Source organism: Brassica oleracea, chromosome C7, assembly GCF_000695525.1.
Source record: "Brassica oleracea var. oleracea cultivar TO1000 chromosome C7, BOL, whole genome shotgun sequence".
Classification (NCBI taxonomy): domain Eukaryota; kingdom Viridiplantae; phylum Streptophyta; class Magnoliopsida; order Brassicales; family Brassicaceae; genus Brassica; species Brassica oleracea.
Window position 1 is genome coordinate 42,822,110 of NC_027754.1, and position 17,864 is coordinate 42,839,973.

General features: G+C 35.6%; 5 protein-coding genes across 8 annotated transcripts; 4 read left to right on the forward strand and 1 right to left on the reverse strand.

Moving 5' to 3' along the window:
• Positions 1 to 648: 648 nt before the first annotated feature.
• LOC106303540 (cysteine-rich receptor-like protein kinase 21) lies at positions 649 to 3,728 on the reverse strand. The gene is made up of 8 exons (XM_013739802.1): positions 2,963 to 3,728; positions 2,361 to 2,492; positions 2,168 to 2,227; positions 1,967 to 2,085; positions 1,682 to 1,892; positions 1,364 to 1,601; positions 1,123 to 1,276; positions 649 to 1,025 (listed from the first exon to the last, which is right to left on the reverse strand). The coding sequence occupies exons 1-8, from the start codon at positions 3,726 to 3,728 to the stop codon at positions 693 to 695; spliced, it is 2,013 nt and encodes a 670-aa protein (XP_013595256.1). The 3' UTR covers positions 649 to 692.
• Positions 3,729 to 4,369: 641 nt separating this feature from the next.
• Positions 4,370 to 6,534, forward strand: LOC106303365 (cysteine-rich receptor-like protein kinase 11). The gene is made up of 5 exons (XM_013739650.1): positions 4,370 to 5,258; positions 5,521 to 5,676; positions 5,797 to 5,918; positions 6,000 to 6,210; positions 6,293 to 6,534. The coding sequence occupies exons 1-5, from the start codon at positions 4,418 to 4,420 to the stop codon at positions 6,532 to 6,534; spliced, it is 1,572 nt and encodes a 523-aa protein (XP_013595104.1). The 5' UTR covers positions 4,370 to 4,417.
• Positions 6,535 to 9,254: 2,720 nt separating this feature from the next.
• On the forward strand, positions 9,255 to 9,934 carry LOC106303538 (21 kDa protein-like). Its single transcript, XM_013739800.1, has one exon. It carries the CDS (start codon positions 9,295 to 9,297, stop codon positions 9,892 to 9,894), a length of 600 nt encoding a protein of 199 aa, XP_013595254.1. The 5' UTR covers positions 9,255 to 9,294; the 3' UTR covers positions 9,895 to 9,934.
• A 920-nt stretch (positions 9,935 to 10,854) lies between these two features.
• Positions 10,855 to 11,494, forward strand: LOC106303539 (cysteine-rich receptor-like protein kinase 22). The gene is made up of 2 exons (XM_013739801.1): positions 10,855 to 11,008; positions 11,102 to 11,494. The coding sequence occupies exons 1-2, from the start codon at positions 10,856 to 10,858 to the stop codon at positions 11,333 to 11,335; spliced, it is 387 nt and encodes a 128-aa protein (XP_013595255.1). The 5' UTR covers position 10,855; the 3' UTR covers positions 11,336 to 11,494.
• A 182-nt stretch (positions 11,495 to 11,676) lies between these two features.
• On the forward strand, positions 11,677 to 17,505 carry LOC106306898 (eukaryotic translation initiation factor 3 subunit A). 4 transcript variants are annotated; one of them, XM_013743681.1, is made up of 17 exons: positions 11,692 to 11,892; positions 12,089 to 12,155; positions 12,249 to 12,297; positions 12,383 to 12,427; positions 12,582 to 12,701; positions 13,751 to 13,838; positions 13,954 to 14,330; positions 14,404 to 14,619; positions 14,688 to 15,056; positions 15,138 to 15,167; positions 15,262 to 15,489; positions 15,576 to 15,737; positions 15,820 to 16,032; positions 16,110 to 16,439; positions 16,515 to 16,613; positions 16,699 to 16,888; positions 16,967 to 17,505. In XM_013743681.1, exons 6-17 carry the CDS (start codon positions 13,793 to 13,795, stop codon positions 17,242 to 17,244), a joined length of 2,538 nt encoding a protein of 845 aa, XP_013599135.1. In that variant the 5' UTR covers positions 11,692 to 11,892; positions 12,089 to 12,155; positions 12,249 to 12,297; positions 12,383 to 12,427; positions 12,582 to 12,701; positions 13,751 to 13,792; the 3' UTR covers positions 17,245 to 17,505. The 4 variants fall into 4 exon arrangements, 3 of the variants coding, with proteins under 3 accessions (XP_013599137.1, XP_013599135.1, XP_013599136.1); XM_013743682.1 differs by having other exon boundaries at positions 16,976 to 17,496; XR_001263201.1 differs by lacking the exons at positions 14,404 to 14,619; positions 14,688 to 15,056; positions 15,138 to 15,167; ... (5 more) ...; positions 16,699 to 16,888; positions 16,967 to 17,505 and having other exon boundaries at positions 11,679 to 11,892; positions 13,954 to 14,202.
• Positions 17,506 to 17,864: the final 359 nt, after the last annotated feature.

Sequence of the window (17,864 nt, forward strand, 5' to 3'; positions counted from 1 at the left end):
TATATATATAATTCTGTACATATATGTATATATATGCATATAACAGATCAAATTTAATATTCGTTCCTAAAATATTGGTATTTGTGATTTTTTTTTTAATTCTATTTTAGTAATTGATTTGTTTCGTAGAGTTACAGATATCCATATTTTTTGGTTCAAATCAAAACGGATAACAAATCGAATCAAAATTTATAAATATTTTGCTCTACTTTATCCGTAAACAATAAAAATAATATATATATATAGTTTAGCTTTTTATTCGTTATTTGTTTTGATTCGAACCGAAAAATCCAAAATTTTATTGGAACCATGCATGTGAGTTTTATATTAAAAAATATAAAGTATATAGTGTGAACACATTTATGAATATAGTGTGAACGCATTAACATATTTATTATCAAATCATTGTAAAACTGCCACGTGTCTATTATAGTGTGAATGCATTTATTACAATGTTTTTCCTTTAATATATAAGGGATATAAAGTTGTGTATGAAACGGCTTGAACGGTTGAACCACTATTGGAACTTGGAAGCAAGGGAATGGTACAGATGATGATGGACTCTTATCCTTATTTTTCTCTATAATTGTAGCAAATTGGATTTTTATGGAAGACTTGGATCAATCTTTTATTATGGTTTTGGGCCTTTTGGGTTTATGAAAGAAGATAGATTTTAATCATTAACATCAAATTCAACGAGGACTAACACTCGCGATCGATGCATCATCGATAGAACAAGCAAAAGACACGATAGGAGACGGACCAGGCAGCAATCTCTCGGCTAATGGGTCTGACGCAGATCTCTCCCTGAAGAAAAATCCAGGTTGCTGAGGTACAGGCAGAGTAATTGAAGTATTAGTGAGCATTTGAAATATTGTGGGCATGCTTGGACGATCTGCAGGACTTTCTTGCACACATAATAACCCAATGTGGATGCATCTAATGACTGCATCCTTATCATAGTTCTCCCCAATGGCTGGATCTACGAGTTCCAACAGTGATTCATTGCTCCAAAGCCTCCAAACCTATATATTCATTTGTCAAGAACAAATATTTAAAGCCATAATCACAGTTAAAGGTGTATGAAAAGTTTTAAGATTAAATTGGATTTTTAAGACTCACATATGTGACCAAGTTGCTTGCTGAACCATCTATCCGATGGAAGCTACTGTTCTTCTTCCCACCAATGATCTCTAGAAGCAATACTCCAAAACTATACACATCAGATTTCGTCGAGAAATGCCCATTTGCCACATACTCAGGTGGCATGTAACCGCTGCAAATATACCACATCAGTTTCAGCTTTATTGCAACAATAAAGGCCCATCATGTTTCATATTATTTTAAAATTCCAATGACTTACAATGTTCCAACTACTCTTCCTGTATTGGCTTCTGTTTGATTTACTCTGACACTCCTAGCCATACCAAAATCCGCTATTTTAGGGTTCATATCAGCATCTAAAAGAATATTACTGGCTTTGAGGTCACGGTGTATGATTGTGAGTCGTGAATCTTGATGAAGATATAGCATCCCACGAGTGATTCCCTCGATAATATTGAGCCGTGTTTTCCAATCCAATTGACCCCTCTTCAAATGGTCTTAACATCCCATATAGAACAAACAGCTTATGAGTTACGGTTTTAGTGGATTTAGTACAAACTAATCATTTATTTCTTACCGAAAAGGAAATAATCGAGGCTTTTGTTGGGCACAAACTCATAGACTAGTATCCTTTCATCTCTTTCCACAGAAAACCCTAGAAGTCTAACAAGATTTCTGTGTTGAAGCTTAGCTACAAGAAGCACTTCGTTCTTGAACTCTTGCTCACCTTGACCTGAAGTTTTAGACAGCCTCTTTGCAGCAACTTCTGTTCCATTCTGGAACATACCCTGCTAAATGATCATTACAATGAGAAGTAGCACAAAGATTATAATACAAACAAAGTAGTTGAGAAACATTATGCCTTGTAAACTGCGCCAAATCCACCATGACCAAGCTTGTTACTCTTCTGAAAATTATTTGTTGCAGCTTTAATTGCTCTAAAATTGAATTGATGTGAACCTGAAGTTGTAATATCCCCATCTGCACGATGAAAGCATATATATTAATAGTGTTATGCTAGAGAGAAAGGGACATTGATACATCTTAAAGCCCTTAGTCTTACCATCATCTTGAGGTGCCGAATCAGAATTGTTCCTTTTCTTTGCAGCCGAAAAGTATCCCCCTGAGAAGAGACAGAGGAGGCAACAACTGATTGAAGATCAAAGTCAATATATGTATATTAGAAATCTTCTTTTAACTTTCTACTCATGATAGTAATAGAATGTGTCTTCCTAGCAGACCATGAAAAAGCTTACGTTCACATGTAAATGCTTGATAACCTCTTCTTCTCCTCGAACAAATAAATCCAAGAGCGAGCAGTCCAGTGACCACAACGATGGGAACAACGACAATTGTCACAATTTCTCCGGCCGAAATATTTATGCCATCTGCGTGGAAAAGCTTGTCACTCAAATTTTGTTTTATCTTTTTAACAGGCACAATATTATTTATTGCAAAAAGGGGGAAATTTTCAAAATAACACTTTTAAATTTATCAAAAAAAAAACACTTAATGATTTTTTTTAAGTTCCAGTCATTTGATAAGGAAAAAAACACTTAATGATAATTTTTTTAAAGTTCCACTCATTTGATATGGAAAATTATTCATCCTCTAAATTCTAAACCCGAAATCCTAGTTAGGTAACTCAAACCCAAATATACAAAAAAATGTCTTTTTAATTTTTAGTTAATGATATTTTTAATATGTACATATATATATATGAACTATTTTCTTGAGCAAAAGTTGTTTTCGTACTAGGTATTTCTAAAATACTGCACAGCAAAAGGTAAACAAATAATCGAGATTTAACTCAACGTGGCATGAACAGAGCCGAGACAATTCAGATGAAGGTTTTTACCTTTCGTGGTTGTGTTGGCTTGATCTTCAGGTGAAGCTGGAGAATCAAAAAGTCCCAAGAAGGGATATAATTCCCATCGCATGAAACAGCTAGGCCTCGCTATAGAGCCTCCTTGACTCCCGCGGCAGCACGACCTATATTCATCCACGCTCTGTCGTAGACATCCCGTGCAGTCCCACGATGTTAGGTATTTAGTGCATTGCATGAAACCGTATATATAGGTGGATACATTAAGTTGTTTCGTGTGGGCCGCGTAGTATTTGGGGTTGGACTTTGACGAAGCAGTGTCTATCAAGTTACCTATCAAATCATCCCATGTATTTACAAACTCCGTAGAGTTAATGATGGTATTACTGCTCTGCTTCCACATCGTTTCTTCGTCGAGATATCCGTTAAACGATCGGTTTGAGTACCGTACCAGACAAAGTGATCCGCTGTATCTCCAGTCTGTAGCTTCTGTCTCTTCAGGACAGTACCGTAATAACATGCCAGCTGAGGCCATGATACAATCAGAACACGTCCGTGGTTCAGTACCTGGGATACACATCCCCAGACCATATGTTTTGTTTGGCTCTTGCCCAATCGAAGTTTTGTTGAAGCCGTCATTAGCAGAGACAATAGAAGGAAGAATCGAGAGCATTGTTTTGCGGTTTAAATCGTAAGTATCATTGGGAGTGAAAACACCAGATCTCTTCTTGCATGTTTGAGCCGAGACAGCACTAGAGCCTATGAGCACAAACCAAAAGACTATTGACAAGTCGATCATCTTTTTGTTTGAATGTCTGAAAGCTCCAGTGAAAGATTTTAACTTTAACAGAGAATTGTATTTTCAAAGCCAGTCTCTTTCATGGGAAGCTACGTGGAATTACATGCACCCTTCATCTAATATTCAACGTAGTATTTGCATAATCAGTCAATGGCTCTATTTCGTGGTGTCATTCAATCTTCATCGAATTTTCTACGTAGACTTTGCATAATTCTCGACTATGCGTCATATTAGAGCTTATTCTTAGACTAGTCCAGTATGATTACATACTTGTCCTGTAACATGCCAGGTTCCGTTTCAGCACAAACATGCATGAAAACTGGAAAAGTCAATTTATGCATGTGAAAATTCAAAACTATTGACATTTGATTTCTGTTTTATGACAATCTCCGGAGTTTAAGGACTACTTGTCGGTTTGACGAATATACATCGAAAATTGCAGAAGAACTTCAAATCCTGACACATTAGCCTAATACTATTCTAACCTTCTCCATCTGCCTTTTCTTGGTCCAAATTTGACATTCAACATTCAATGTATTTGCAGGTTTGGGGATCCCTGGTATCAGTTTGACGAATTCAACATTAGAAATTTCGATTTTCTGTTTAATAGTAATAGTAAGAAACTACCAGATGCAAAAACATTAGAAAGACAACATTTTTGCTTTTTTGCTTATAATTTTCAAGGGAAAATGAAGCAGATGAGTTTGTTTCCAATACTCAGTTTTGTCGTCATAAGCTTTGGCGTTGCTTCAGTTTCAGCACAAATATGTTTGAACAATGGGAACTTCAGCTCCAACAGTACCTTTAACGCAAATCGTCGTATCATTCTCTCTTTTCTTCCGTCCAATGTCACGACTCAAGACGGCTTCTATTACAACGGTTCCATTGGAGAAGGACCGAACCGGGTCTACGCAAGAGGGATGTGTATCCCTGGATCAACTGCAGATGACTGTTCTGATTGTATCAAGACCGCGTCTGATGGTTTGGTACAGAGTTGTCCCAACCAAACAGAAGCGTATTCATGGCCAGGTGATCCCACTCTCTGCCTTGTCAGCTACTCCAACACTTCTTTCTCAGGATCTGTAGATTCAGACGGGCGTGTAATATTCACTAACACTGGAGATATAACCTCAAATATAACAAAATTCACGGAAATATGGGAAGACTTGGTTGTTCGTATGATTGATATAGCTTCTGCACCAAAAGACACACCATCCTCAAGTAATAACTATTATACAGCTAATATTGCAGCCTTAAACCCTTTCCAAGATATATTTGCATTGATGCAATGCACGCCGGATCTTTCTTCTGGTGATTGTGAATATTGTCTGCGACAAAGCGCAAGGGACTACCAGTCATGCTGTGGTAAGAAGCAAGGAGGCGTTGTTATGCAGCAGAGCTGTTTTTTCCGTTGGGATTTGTATGCATACTCTAAGGCTTTTGATAATATTATGGTGGCTTCTCCTCCTCCTATGACTATACGGTCCATACCACCATCCGCAGGCGCGCCGGCTAACCAAAATGACAATAGTAAGTCTCTTCCAAATGGAAAAAAAATATGATTGTAAGAAGAAATTCATTTACATATGTAATTAAGAGATGATGAAACAATAAAATACATTAAATAATAAGTTCATACACACAAATTAATTAAATTAGTATGAAATATAGATTTCAAAACAAAATTATGTTTCAATTGTTTTTTTTGTTCCAAAGATAAATATGTAATTGTTATAGTAAAAAAATAATTTTAAAAAATTAACTTTTTTATTTTCTGTAAAATTTTGTATAGGGCCCAGTAATTCTCATGACCGAAATAGAAGAGGAATCTCTACAGGAATTGTTGTGGCGATTACGGTTCCAACTGTTGTTATCGTTTTGATATTGTTCTCTTTTCGATTTGTTCTTTGTCTGAGGAGAACGTCACTGCAAAGAACTAAATACGAATGTTAGTTTCTTGTGATTTTAAGCTCTCTATAATCTATTGTTTCCATTCCTTATACGCATATATTTCCCCTTAGCTAAGAGAGGAAAACAGAAGCATAACTAAAACACCCTTGCTTTACAGCTGATACTGATATTTCAACTACAAATTCGTTGCAATACGAATTTGAGGCAATTGAAGCTGCAACTAATAAGTTTTCAGTGAGTAATAAGCTCGGTGAAGGTGGATATGGTGAAGTTTACAAGGTATATAATGCTCTCTGTTTACTAGATTTGCTAAGTTATGATTAGTTATGAAAGGAGACTGTTTAATTCAATGCTATGTAGGGTAAGTTGCCAAATGGAACTGAAGTCGCAGTGAAGAGGCTCTCTGAAATGTCAGGACAAGACACAAGAAAATTCAGAAACGAGGTTGTACTTGTATCAAAACTTCAACATAAGAATCTGGTTAGGCTTTTTGGGTTCTGTTTACAAGGAGATGAAAAGATTCTGATCTATGAGTTTGTCCCAAACAAAAGTCTTGACTATTATCTATTCGGTATAGTTCCCTTCAACAATGTGCTTATTCAAAAATTCCTTTAGCAGCTTTCAAATAATTGATTGTACATGGAGATGTGCAGATCCTGAAAAGCAAGGTCAGCTAGACTGGACTCGGCGATACAAGATCATTGGAGAGATTGCTCAAGGGATTCTACATCTTCATCAAGATTCACATCCCACAATCATATACCGTGACTTTAAAGCCAGCAACATACTTTTAGATGCAGATATGAACCCAAAAATATCAGATTTTGGAATGGCCACAATTTTTGGAATGGAGGAGACTAGAGGCAACTCCAAATGGAATGCTGAAACCTTGTAAGCTGTGCTAATAACAACCGAGTTAATTGATGTTCGTTGATGTTGGGAAAATTATCCAATATCGATGAGATGAAGATGGTATTAGACAACTAGAAAATTTAAGAAGAAGACTCTTAATATTTAGGAAAGGGTTTACTACAAAGATTTTGTTTTTGGAAACTCTCTCTTACAAATATTTTCTCTCTTTGTTTTTCTTGATTCTTGGATGATTACAAATGGTGCTAAGCACCCCTATTTATACAAGTGAAGGAGCACACTCCAACAAGTTCTAGATTTCTCTAAATTATTATTTATTTCAAAATATCTAACTCCATAACTTTCTCTCTTCTTCTACACAATTCTTCTTCTATACTTCTCCACTTTTCTCTAGATGTTTCTTCTTCTTGGACTAAGGTTTGATTATGATTTGATTAGTTTTGGGCTTAAATAGGGAAATCCAACAAATCTCCCCCTTCCCGATTTAGCCCGAAACAGTCGCCATGCCTGTGCCTTTGCAGCAATCTTCAAACTTCTTGATCGGTAATACTTTGGTCATAAAGTCTGACCAATTTTCGTCGGTGTGTACCTTTGTGAGATGTATGAGCTTCTCTTCAAGAACTTCTCGTTTAAATGATCTAGATTACCTAAATAATCTGAATAATTTTTAATATTTAAATTTATCCAAATGACCCTATATTCTCCAAAATTGTTAGAAAATTTGAAATGAAATTTTAATCGGATATTATCCCGTTTTTAATGGTGTTATCTGAACAGAACCGAAAACCAAAATAGCTGAACCGAATTTCATAAATAATTAAATAGTTCATATATTTCTAGAAAAAAAAATCGGGAAAATCGAACCGTTACATAAACGAACGCCCAGGCCTAGACATGACAATGAAGATAAGTAAATAGATGCATTTGAAAATGTTAAGGTATCATTGATCATGATAGGAACTTAAACTTTCTCTCAATAGAAGGAAATGATATCGCAATGATCAAATCTTAATTGGTCAGTAGTAGTGCAGTTAGAGAAAAAACTTCTACTCTTCAAAAAAAAAAATCATCTATTCGATAGGCTTTGTAAATTAAGTTATATCCTTTCTAAACCTTAATTGATTATTTAAATTGCTTTAAGTTGTTTAATTTATATATTTAAATGATAAAAGAATAAATAAACTATGTGCAAATCCCAGCAAATATACACCTACGTATAAATCATGCATCGGAGATCAATTCGAATATCATTTCCCGTACAAAAATGATAAGTTGATCTGTCTGGCTTAATAATTATACAGAAGATCTGGTTCACGTCCATATTACATGCCCATCATATGCTTCATATCACATCACGTGCCACCTTGCTTAAACACCGGAATAAAGTTTGTATTCATCTTTCTAATTTTATTTTGACACCAAAAGAAAAGCTTCCTGATTGTTGATTTAGTATTAGTTAGAGACTCTAGGGTTTGCAAATTATTATGATGGTCATGTGATCTTGAAACAGCCATGTTTTGCAAGGTATGATAGCTTTTTATTATTAAGTTATAATTATCTAAAAAGCCCTTTTTTCAAAACAAAAAAGTTATAATTATCTACACTACAACATAATGACGAGAAGTTTTAAAAGAAACTAGAGAGAAATGAGACTAGCATACATATGCGGTTATAAGAGCAATTTTATCGGGGGTTTCTTACTCCTATGTACATATGTATATGTATGTATATATTATATAAGCGTATGTAATTGTGGGGTTATAAGCTTTACGGAAAATCCAATCGAAAGTTTCTTTAATTGACCACTTAAATAAGAAATTTTCGGTTGGGTTTCCCGTAAAGCTTAGAAGCCCACAATTATATACGCCTATATAATATATACATACATATACATGTATTTTAAAAATCTAGGAGTAAGAAACCCCCAATAAGGTTGCTCTAAGACCATCATTATCCCAGAAACTCCATTTGGGGTTTCTTAATTTTTTTTTTTTTTTTACTTTTTCGAATTTAGAAAAAAAAAAATTAAAGACGAACCAATCGCGGACCGCCACGTTTCAGTGGGGTCCGCGAACAGTGTAAGAAACCCTTAAGGATCGACTACTATTTGGTAGTTTTGGTAACCGGTTTTTTAAAAAAAATTGGGTCCTACGCGGGACCCACACGCTAAGAACCTCTATAGTATCTTTGGATAAAGATGCTCTAAGGTCATTCGTATTAAGAGCTTTTTTAAAAAAAAAATTCACCAAAAATAATAATATTTTATTAGGAGTTTCTTTCAAAACTTTGAGAGATTCATGCGAAAGTTTTTCATTTTAGAGACTATGACATGACTTTCAAAATTTTGGAAATTCGTATTAAAATATTGTTATATTTGGTAAGAGATTTTGTTTGATAGACTTCTAGTTAATACAGATGCCCTAAATGATGGAGAAACTGAACAAACAGAATCAGATGTCACATGAGTCGAATAATCAACTAAAACAAGAACTAAGCTTATTAAATTTCAAAAAAGAAAGAACTAAGCTTACCGTTCAAATTAAAACTAATAGCTATGCCGTTTTTCAAAATAAAAAGATTTATTATTTATGATTGGTTAGAATATATTTGTTATATTATAGTGCGAATCATTTCCTCAATAATTTAATACCAATCATAATCCAATGATTCCAATCTGTGTTGTGTATATAATATACAACATACTGCATAGTTTCACAACTCGCCAAAAAGTTAGCATCTGATTCTCTCAAACCCGAAAGAAGAACAAAACACTTAACTAACAAACATGTTACGTTTCGTGATACTCTCTCTAACTCTTGTTTCTCTCATCAACTCATCAAACATCCCTAAAACAGCAGCAACTCCACCCTCCAGATACCAAAACTACAAAACGTTCGTAAAAACCGCATGCAACTCAACAACATATCCTACAATGTGCTACAACTCATTGTCCTCCTACTCCTCCACCATCAAAGCTGACCCAATCAAACTCTGCACAACGTCCCTCAACGTCAACCTCAAATACGCCAAAAACGCCACGTTAGTCGTCTCAAACCTTCTCAAAAAGGCTAAATCCACCTCCAGCCCTGAGGTCCCGGTCCTCAAGGACTGCGTGGAGGAGATGAAGGACACTGTCGACGAGCTCAAGCAGGCAATGGCCGAGTTGAAGAATCTCAACGGCGGAGGAATCTCAAAGGAGGAGCATCTAAAGAACATGAAGACGTGGGTGAGCGCGGCGTTGACCGACGATACTACGTGTACGGACGAGTTCGAGGAAGAGGAAGTGAATGAGGAGACGAAGAAGAAGGTGGAGAAGGCTGTTTCTGAACTTTCAAAGACTACAAGCAATACTTTGGCCCTTATAACCAATTATCTACGTTTCTAAATTAAGCGTTATATTCAACTTCATCTCTTTGCATGTGCATGTGTACGCTTTCGTTTCCTTTCTATATATGTCATATATATTGGACATCGAATAAATTCTAAATTTTTGCTTTGCATGTATAACTTTTTAGAATTACTTGACATGTATTTTTCTTTCTACAATGTGCATTTGAAGTACCAAAACTTTTCAAGAAGATTATTATTTTGCTTTGAAAAAAAGGATTAAAATTTTATGTGTTTTACATGGCAGTCTCAAACGTACTGTTATATGGCAGTGTCAAAATATATATTTAAATTTTTGTGTAACATCCCATTTCTTGTATATAGTGGTGCATTTGTTACTTTATTCGTGTGTTAACATGGCATTGTGTGTTCACATGGCAGGTCTCAAACGTACTTCATTCCTAGCTACTGTTAAATTCGTTATGACACTCATAAAATAATAACAAACGGTGGACTTTTTATGCAATGTCTTCTGAGTGAAAAAAACGCAAGAAAGAGGCATCTTGTTGGGAAAATTATCCAATATCGATGAGATGAAGATGGTATTGGACAACTAGAAAATTTAAGAAGAAGACTCTTAATATTTAGGAAAGGGTTTACTACAAAGATTTTGTTTTTGGAAACTCTCTCTTACAAATATTTTCTCTCTTTGTTTTTTTTGATTCTTGGATGATTACAAATGGTGCTAAGCACCCCTATTTATACAAGTGAAGGAGCACACTCCAACAAGTTCTAGATTTCTCTAAATTATTATTTATTTCAAAATATCTAACTCCATAACTTTCTCTCTTCTTCTACACAATTCTTCTTCTATACTTCTCCACTTTTCTCTAGATGTTTCTTCTTCTTGGACTAAGGCTTGATTATGATTTGATTAGTTTTGGGCTTAAGGAGGGAAATCCAACAGTTGAATCCTTCGTTTTTTTTCTACTAACCCCAATTGTACTTTCAGAATTTACATGTCTCCGGAGTTTGCTATGCATGGCAAATTCTCAATGAAAACTGACGTGTATAGCTTTGGAATCTTGATTCTTGAGATTATAAGTGGCAAGGAGAATAGCTATCTCTATCAGATAGATGAAAATACTACTGCTGGAAACTTGGTCACCTATGTAAGCACAAAGATATGAACTTTAACCATTTTAATTAACTTAAAACACTTGACCAGAGAATCTTGTATGTTAATTCATTCTTTATTGTGCCAGGTTTGGAGGCTTTGGACAAGCGGTTCACAACTAGAGCTAGTGGATCCGGCCATGCGAGGGAATTATAAGAGTAATGAAGTCGCGAGATGCATCCATATTGCGCTCTTATGTATTCAAGAAAATCCAGAAGACCGCCCAATGCTATCAACAATCATCACAATGCTCACCAGTAACACAACCATTCTTCCAGTTCCTCGCCTACCAGGATTTTTCCCGCAAATCAGGCACAACTAAGTGATTTAGAGCCAAGCCAATACATGAAGTCTTTTCCTAGCTCAGTTCACAAAAGATGATATGAAGAAAAGTCATCATATTAGAAATGTTATAACATATATATGCTCAAACGATATTTGATTTATTACCCCACTAATAAGAAGCATTGTACGTTTTTATGCAGTGATTTGTAAACTTTATAACCCTACACACATGTATGTAACTTGGTTTTATAATAGCCGGTTCAGTGGGATCAATTTTTAAATTTAGGGCATATATGCAATGATAAAAGATTAGTGGGGTGAATTTGTAATTTCTTAATACATATAACAGAACAGATACAATGTTACTGACGCGAGTAGCCACCGGAATTAACTATTGGGAAAATGGACGCCGGAGCTGAAACTGAAGTGGATCAAACGGTGGATGGAGATTCTTCGGCGGCAGAAACGGTGGATCCCTCGCCGTTGAATCAAGGGGAGATTCTGAGAACACTTGCTACGGTGGAGAAGGATTCGAAGGCAATCGCGGAGAGCTTCTCGTCTCTCTTCGTTTCCCTCCGATCCACTCTCTCTGAGGTTACAATAAAGAACCAAATTTTGGGTTCTGGGTCATAGTTAATTTCATCAATGCCTTATTGCAAAGTTTGATGCTTTTGATCTGTTTGTGCTCTCATCATAAAGACTGTTTCTTTCCTTCTTTTTCAGGATGGCTTATTTTGCTTAAAGTTGTTTGTTTGTGTAGCTAATGAGGGTTCCTTGATGGTGGTTATAGGCTACAGGAAGCTCTGTTGATCACATGACTTGCTTTGGAGATGCAGCTGGACGCCTTCAGGAAACCGGTAACGTTAGAGAAAACTAACTGCTTTTCTTTTGTATGAATGAATGAACAATCATCTTCGAACTGCTTTTCTTTTCTTGTATGAATTTTGCAGCTCTAGATGCCTCCACTAAAGGGAACCGCTACATCAACTCTTGCCTCAGGTACTTTTCCTAGAGAACACCGAGCGTATGTTTCCATATCGGTTGTGATTTGTGAACAAGTTCTTCTTCGGTTCAAAATGTGCAGATTAAACGAGGAAATTAAAGGCCTTGAGACTCTGGCGCCTCGGTTGTATCCTTGATATGGCTCTTTGTTGCGTGTTAACCATGTAGTTGAGTGTTGTACACAAAGAGACAAGTACAAACCATGTTTAGCTCAAAAGCTTTGTTAATTCTGGTTTTAGTTTGGAATCTGTTGTACAATTCCTTGATAAATTAATCTGCAGAAAGCACCTGCGGAGAAATGTGGATGTTCTTGACACGGCTGTGAACAAGCTTATCCGTCCTCCATGACAAGTCATTATTAGCTTTCATGGACTTGGATCAATTATCTCTCGTATATAAAGGTTTTGATTACAACTGATGTTTTTCTTCTTCTTTTGTGACGCAATGTTTTGTGGTGAAACGTTTTTTTTTTACTTTCTTATGTTGACAAGCAATACTGTCCCTTCATTTGAGTTTTGATTATTCATTTGTCCAAATAATTTAAGAAATTGTTATGATTACTTTATTAATTTTTATTTTTTTGAGTGACAAGATTCTTTTTAGTTTATCAAAAATAGTTTTGTAATTAGCTATTATAAAAATTAAACATTTTCCAAATAATATCATAGAGATATTGAAATAGTAATATACGATATTAAAATATTTTTGAAATGCTTACATGTTTAATGATAATATCTACATTTTTTTTTTGTTAGAATTTGTGATATGAAATTAATGTATGTGTATATTGCAAATCTTGGTTCATTTTATAATAAGGAACCTAATTTTTCTTGTTATTTTTCTGATTGAGTCATCATTATAATAAATTGGGTTTATATGAGATTTGTAAATGATTGCACAATTTTGAAAATTTTAATTGGAGGATAAAATAATACATTATTTACCCTTTTTTATCAAATACATTATTTACCCTTATATTTTAGTAAAATTATCCTTTCCAGAGTTTGACATACTTTTTAAAAATTATATATTTTATTCTCTATTTTCTTTTTGTTTAAGTATTTATAATTTTCCCTTTTTATGTTAACATGTCAAAAATTAAGTATTTACAATTTTCTCCTTTTTATGTTAATATATTAGGTTAGTAAAGGTTACCACAACTGTCGAACAGACAGAAAGGTAACTCTGAGACATCAAAACCCTAGAAAACACGTTATAACTCTATAAATAAGAATCTCTGTGCCGCATAACTTATTGAATCCTAGCTTCTTCAGATTGATTTGGTTCGTAAATTTTGCATCGATTATAGACTACTTTCTGCTGAGTATGTGCTCCACTCCTCGCCCATAAACTTTTTTGATATTATGAATTGAGCTTCATGAATCGATCATAGCTCATGTTTTGTCCAAATTTCAACTTCTTTCTCTTTAAATTGATGTCGTTCTTACAGGTCTAAGTAAGAGCTTGCTGGTTAAACCCTCTAGTCCTAATCATGGCGATTTTTTTCAATCCGGAGAACGCACTAAAGCGTGCAGAAGGTAACTTACACATTGATACCTTGTAGCCCACGTCTTATAATATTTATTTAATCTTTGTTTGACCATGAAGTTTACTTCCGGCTGTATGAACTGAAATTGTGTTGCGCCATTGCAGAACTTATCAAAGTTGGGCAGAAACAAGATGCTCTCCAGGTACTTCACGATCTCATTACCTCAAGGAGCTTCAGATCTTGGCAGAAACCCCACGAGAAGATTATGTTTAGATACGTGGAGCTTTGTGTTGACTTGAAGATGGGACGGTTCGCTAAAGATGGATTGATCCAATACCGTAATTCTTGTCAGCAAGTGAACCTGACTTCCTTTGAAGAAGTAACCAAGAAACTCCTACGTCTTGCTACTGAGAAAGCTGAGCAGACCCTTGATAAGGAGACTCTTGATGTAGATGATCCATGGTTCAAGTTCTTGTGGGAGACATACAGAACGGTTCTTGAGATATTGCGAAACAACTCCAAGTTGCAAGCCTTGTATGCGGTTAGTTAATAGTACTCCTTGGCCATTACCATTTTTATTTGATTAGTTCATTGTTAATTATTGTTTCTTGTAGATTACGGCACATAAAGCCTTACAGTTCTGTAAGCAGTATAAAAGACCAACAGAGTTTCGTAGGCTCTGCGAAACTATGAGAAACAATTTGGCTAACCTTGAAAAATACAGAGACCAGAGGGACCGTCCTGACTTGACAGAGCCTGAGACTTTGCAACTTTACCTCGACACAAGATTTGAGCAGTTAAACGTTGCTACTGAGCTTGGACTCTGGCAGGTATGTTCATGTCTTTGTGTAATAGAGAGGATGTAATCGTTATATATTCATGTACCTTTCTTTTGCAGGAAGCTTTTCGCTCTGTTGAAGATATATATGGATTGATGTGCATGGTCAAGAAAACTCCCAAGTCATCTTTATTGGTGGTTTATTATTCCAAATTGACTGAGATCTTCTGGACTTCTTCTAGCCATCTTTTCCATGCTTATGCATGGTTGAAGCTGTTTAGATTGCAGAAGAGTTTCAATAAGAACTTAAGCCAGAAGGATCTGCAGTTACTAGCTTCATCTGTTGTCTTGGCGGCACTCTCTGTTCCACCGTTTGGTCAGGCTCATGGTGCTTCCCGTTTAGAGTTTGAAATTGAGAAAGGACGCAATTCAAGGATGGCCAACATCATAGGTTTCAATCTTGAACCTAAACACGAAGGCGGAGATACGGTAACATTGTTAAACTGTTATCATGTTACATACTTTGTTGCTTGCTTGCGTACTCTAATTCTATCTGTTTCATTTTTTCAGCTTTCTAGGGAATCACTTCTGCAAGAGCTGGTGAGTATCTTTAAATGGATAAATGGAATTGTTTCTTTTGTGACATTTTTATTTTATTGTGGTGTTTTGATATGATTTGTCTCTCAATTATTAGGTTTCAAGTGGTGTTTTGAGCTGTGCAACTCAGGAGGTCAAAGATCTTTACCATCAACTAGAACATGAGTTTCAGCCACTTGATTTCGGTTCCAACACTAAGCCTTTGCTGGATAGAATCTCCAAACTAGGTGGGAAGCTGTCAGCAGCTCCTTCTTTACCAGAAGTACATCTCTCCCAATATGTTCCCTCTTTGGAGAAGCTTGCTACCCTAAGGCTACTTCAACATGTAAGTTGCACTCATATTTTTTTTTTGACCAAGTGTGTATATGTATCTCCATCTAACCACAAATCTAATGTTACAAAAAATTTCAGGTGTCTAAGATGTATCAGACGATGAAAATTGAGTTTCTAGCTCAGTTGGTCCCATTCCTGGACTTCTCAGACGTTGAGAAGATATTAGTTGACGCTGTGAAACACAATTTCGTAGCCATGAAAGTTGATCATGTGAAGGGTTTTGTAACTTTTGGAAATCTGGTTAGCCTATTCTGAATTTGAGATAGTTTTACTATAATTTTTTGACGGTTTTTGATTGATGTTATTTTGTTTCATGCTTCAGGGTATTGAGTCTGATGAATTGAGAGATCCCCTGACTGTTTTTTCTGAGACTATGAACAAAGTAAGAGCTATGTTATTCCCTGCTTCAAGTAAGCGTGGTGACGTAGCACCAAATCTAGAAGAGACTGTTGAAAAGGAGCATAAGAGACTGCTTGCTAGGCAATCAATCATTGAAAAGAGGAAGGAGGAACAAGAGCGTCAGCAACTAGAGATGGTATGTTTGTTTCTTACATGTGTTAAGGTCGGTAACTTGAGGCAAAGTCTCATTGTTCTGTGTTTTTTATTTTGAAGGAACATGAAGAGGAGATGAGAAAGCTTAATCTTAGGATGCAAACCGAAGTGGCGGAACAGAAGAGACTTGCCTCAGAGGTTGAGGATAGGAGGAGACAAAGAATCCTTAGGGAGATAGAGGTGAGGGAGCTTGAGAAAGCTCAAACTTTGCTAGAGAACACTGAGAGACGCTGGACAAACAGAGAAGAAAGGGAGAGGAAGCTCCTTAAACTTGCTAAAACAATGGATTACCTGGAACGAGCAAAGAGAGAAGAGTCTACCCCTTTGATTGAAGCTGCATATCAGCAACGACTCGTAGAGGAAATAGAATCTCATGAGCGTGAGCAACAGGTGAACTATTTTCTTAACAGTGGTTTCTGAGTTGAGGCATACAACGGTCCTTATAGTGTCTTCTCTTTTGTATAGCGCGAGGTCGACCTTAGCAGAGAACGTCATGAGAGTGACCTGAAGGAGAAACGTAGGGTGACTAGAATGTTAAGTTCAGAATCTTTTGGGGAGAACATGGTCAGTGATCATGTCTTCATTATTGCTAATATCATGTTTTGTTCTTATTGTCATGCAACTCAAATCAAAAATCTTATATTTCCAGGAAATATTCCAAAATAGAGTGATTAGGCTTCGAGAAGCTGAGTTTGAGAGACAAAAGAGAGAGAAGGAGGAGCATCTTCAAGCCAGGAAACAAGAGAGGGATGTTAAAAGAAAGCGGATATATTATTCGAAATGTGAAGAGGAAAGAATAAGAAAGCTTCAGGAAGAAGAGGAAGCTCGTAAGCAGAGAGGTAAGCAAACTTTTGTAGTCATGAATATGCAATGACATTTGATGCGTCTGTTTGAGAATGTGACCAAGTATTCTTCAGATGCTGCAGGTCCTTCACAATCGTCTGCAAAATACATTCCTAAGTTCAGGCTTAGCCAAGCCACTGAAGTTTCAGGCTCTGCAGATGACCACCAGTGGGGAAGCAGAAGACCACAACATAGTGGCAGGGGCAATGCTGCACCTCTGGTCGAAGGAGACCAACTTGGAGATGGAGGTGAGCGACCTGGTGGTGATTCTTGGCGCAGTGAAGAAGGTAGATATTCATTTAGAAGTAGCGGTCCAAGGTCTTCCTTCTCATCAAGAACCTCTCAACCCTGATGCCTGTGATGTGATATTTTGGCCTCAGTTCCCATAAAATAAGAGAGCTCAGTGAAGAAATAATTTTAATCTGTTTTAAGACTCGTTTTGCTTGCTTCATCATGAGCTTGTTCTGTAGTTCATATACTTTTCAGTTGATTTTTATCTATTAAGTATTTAAGCTGTGTTAGAAAGCCTTTTGCATATCTCTATCTGTCACGTTCTCACTTGTGTACAAAGCCATAACTTATTTGATTAATGTCGAATTTCAAATTTTCTAATAACGTGATCAGCAAGTAAACACTTAAGATTATTATTATATATATATATTATTAAAATCGAAATCATGACAGTTTTTCATGTGTGATTTTTTTATTTGGATCATTCCTAAAAAATATATTAAATTTTACATAACTTAATTATAATATTTTTTAAGATATTTATTTTTATTTGAAATAGTAATAAATATCTTAAAAACAATTATGACAAAATTTTTAAATATCTTTTCGAATCTTTTAAAAATATATTTTCGAAATTAGTTAATTAAAATTATAATTATCACAAAGTATAATTAGAAACTAAATTTTAGTTTAGTTTTGATTGTAAACAAAAATTAATAATTATTTAAAATACTTTTAATG

Bases quoted from the DNA above. Each gene is read 5' to 3' on its own strand.
- LOC106306898 (XM_013743681.1), top strand. From the start codon at position 13,793: ATGGCGATTTTTTTCAATCCGGAGAACGCACTAAAGCGTGCAGAAG. The intron at 13,839-13,953 runs GTAACTTACACA...GCGCCATTGCAG, and splicing joins CGCACTAAAGCGTGCAGAAG to AACTTATCAAAGTTGGGCAG. The intron at 15,490-15,575 runs GTAAGTTGCACT...AAAAAATTTCAG, and splicing joins CCCTAAGGCTACTTCAACAT to GTGTCTAAGATGTATCAGAC.
- LOC106303365 (XM_013739650.1), top strand. From the start codon at position 4,418: ATGAAGCAGATGAGTTTGTTTCCAATACTCAGTTTTGTCGTCATAAGC. The intron at 5,259-5,520 runs GTAAGTCTCTTC...AATTTTGTATAG, and splicing joins GGCTAACCAAAATGACAATA to GGCCCAGTAATTCTCATGAC. The intron at 5,919-5,999 runs GTATATAATGCT...AATGCTATGTAG, and splicing joins GATATGGTGAAGTTTACAAG to GGTAAGTTGCCAAATGGAAC.
- LOC106303538 (XM_013739800.1), top strand. From the start codon at position 9,295: ATGTTACGTTTCGTGATACTCTCTCTAACTCTTGTTTCTCTCATCAAC.
- LOC106303539 (XM_013739801.1), top strand. From the start codon at position 10,856: ATGTCTCCGGAGTTTGCTATGCATGGCAAATTCTCAATGAAAACTGAC. The intron at 11,009-11,101 runs GTAAGCACAAAG...TTATTGTGCCAG, and splicing joins CTGGAAACTTGGTCACCTAT to GTTTGGAGGCTTTGGACAAG.
- LOC106303540 (XM_013739802.1), bottom strand. From the start codon at position 3,728: ATGATCGACTTGTCAATAGTCTTTTGGTTTGTGCTCATAGGCTCTAGT. The intron at 2,228-2,360 runs GTAAGCTTTTTC...GTCTCTTCTCAG, and splicing joins TCAAGCATTTACATGTGAAC to GGGGATACTTTTCGGCTGCA. The intron at 1,893-1,966 runs GCATAATGTTTC...ATCATTTAGCAG, and splicing joins GATTTGGCGCAGTTTACAAG to GGTATGTTCCAGAATGGAAC.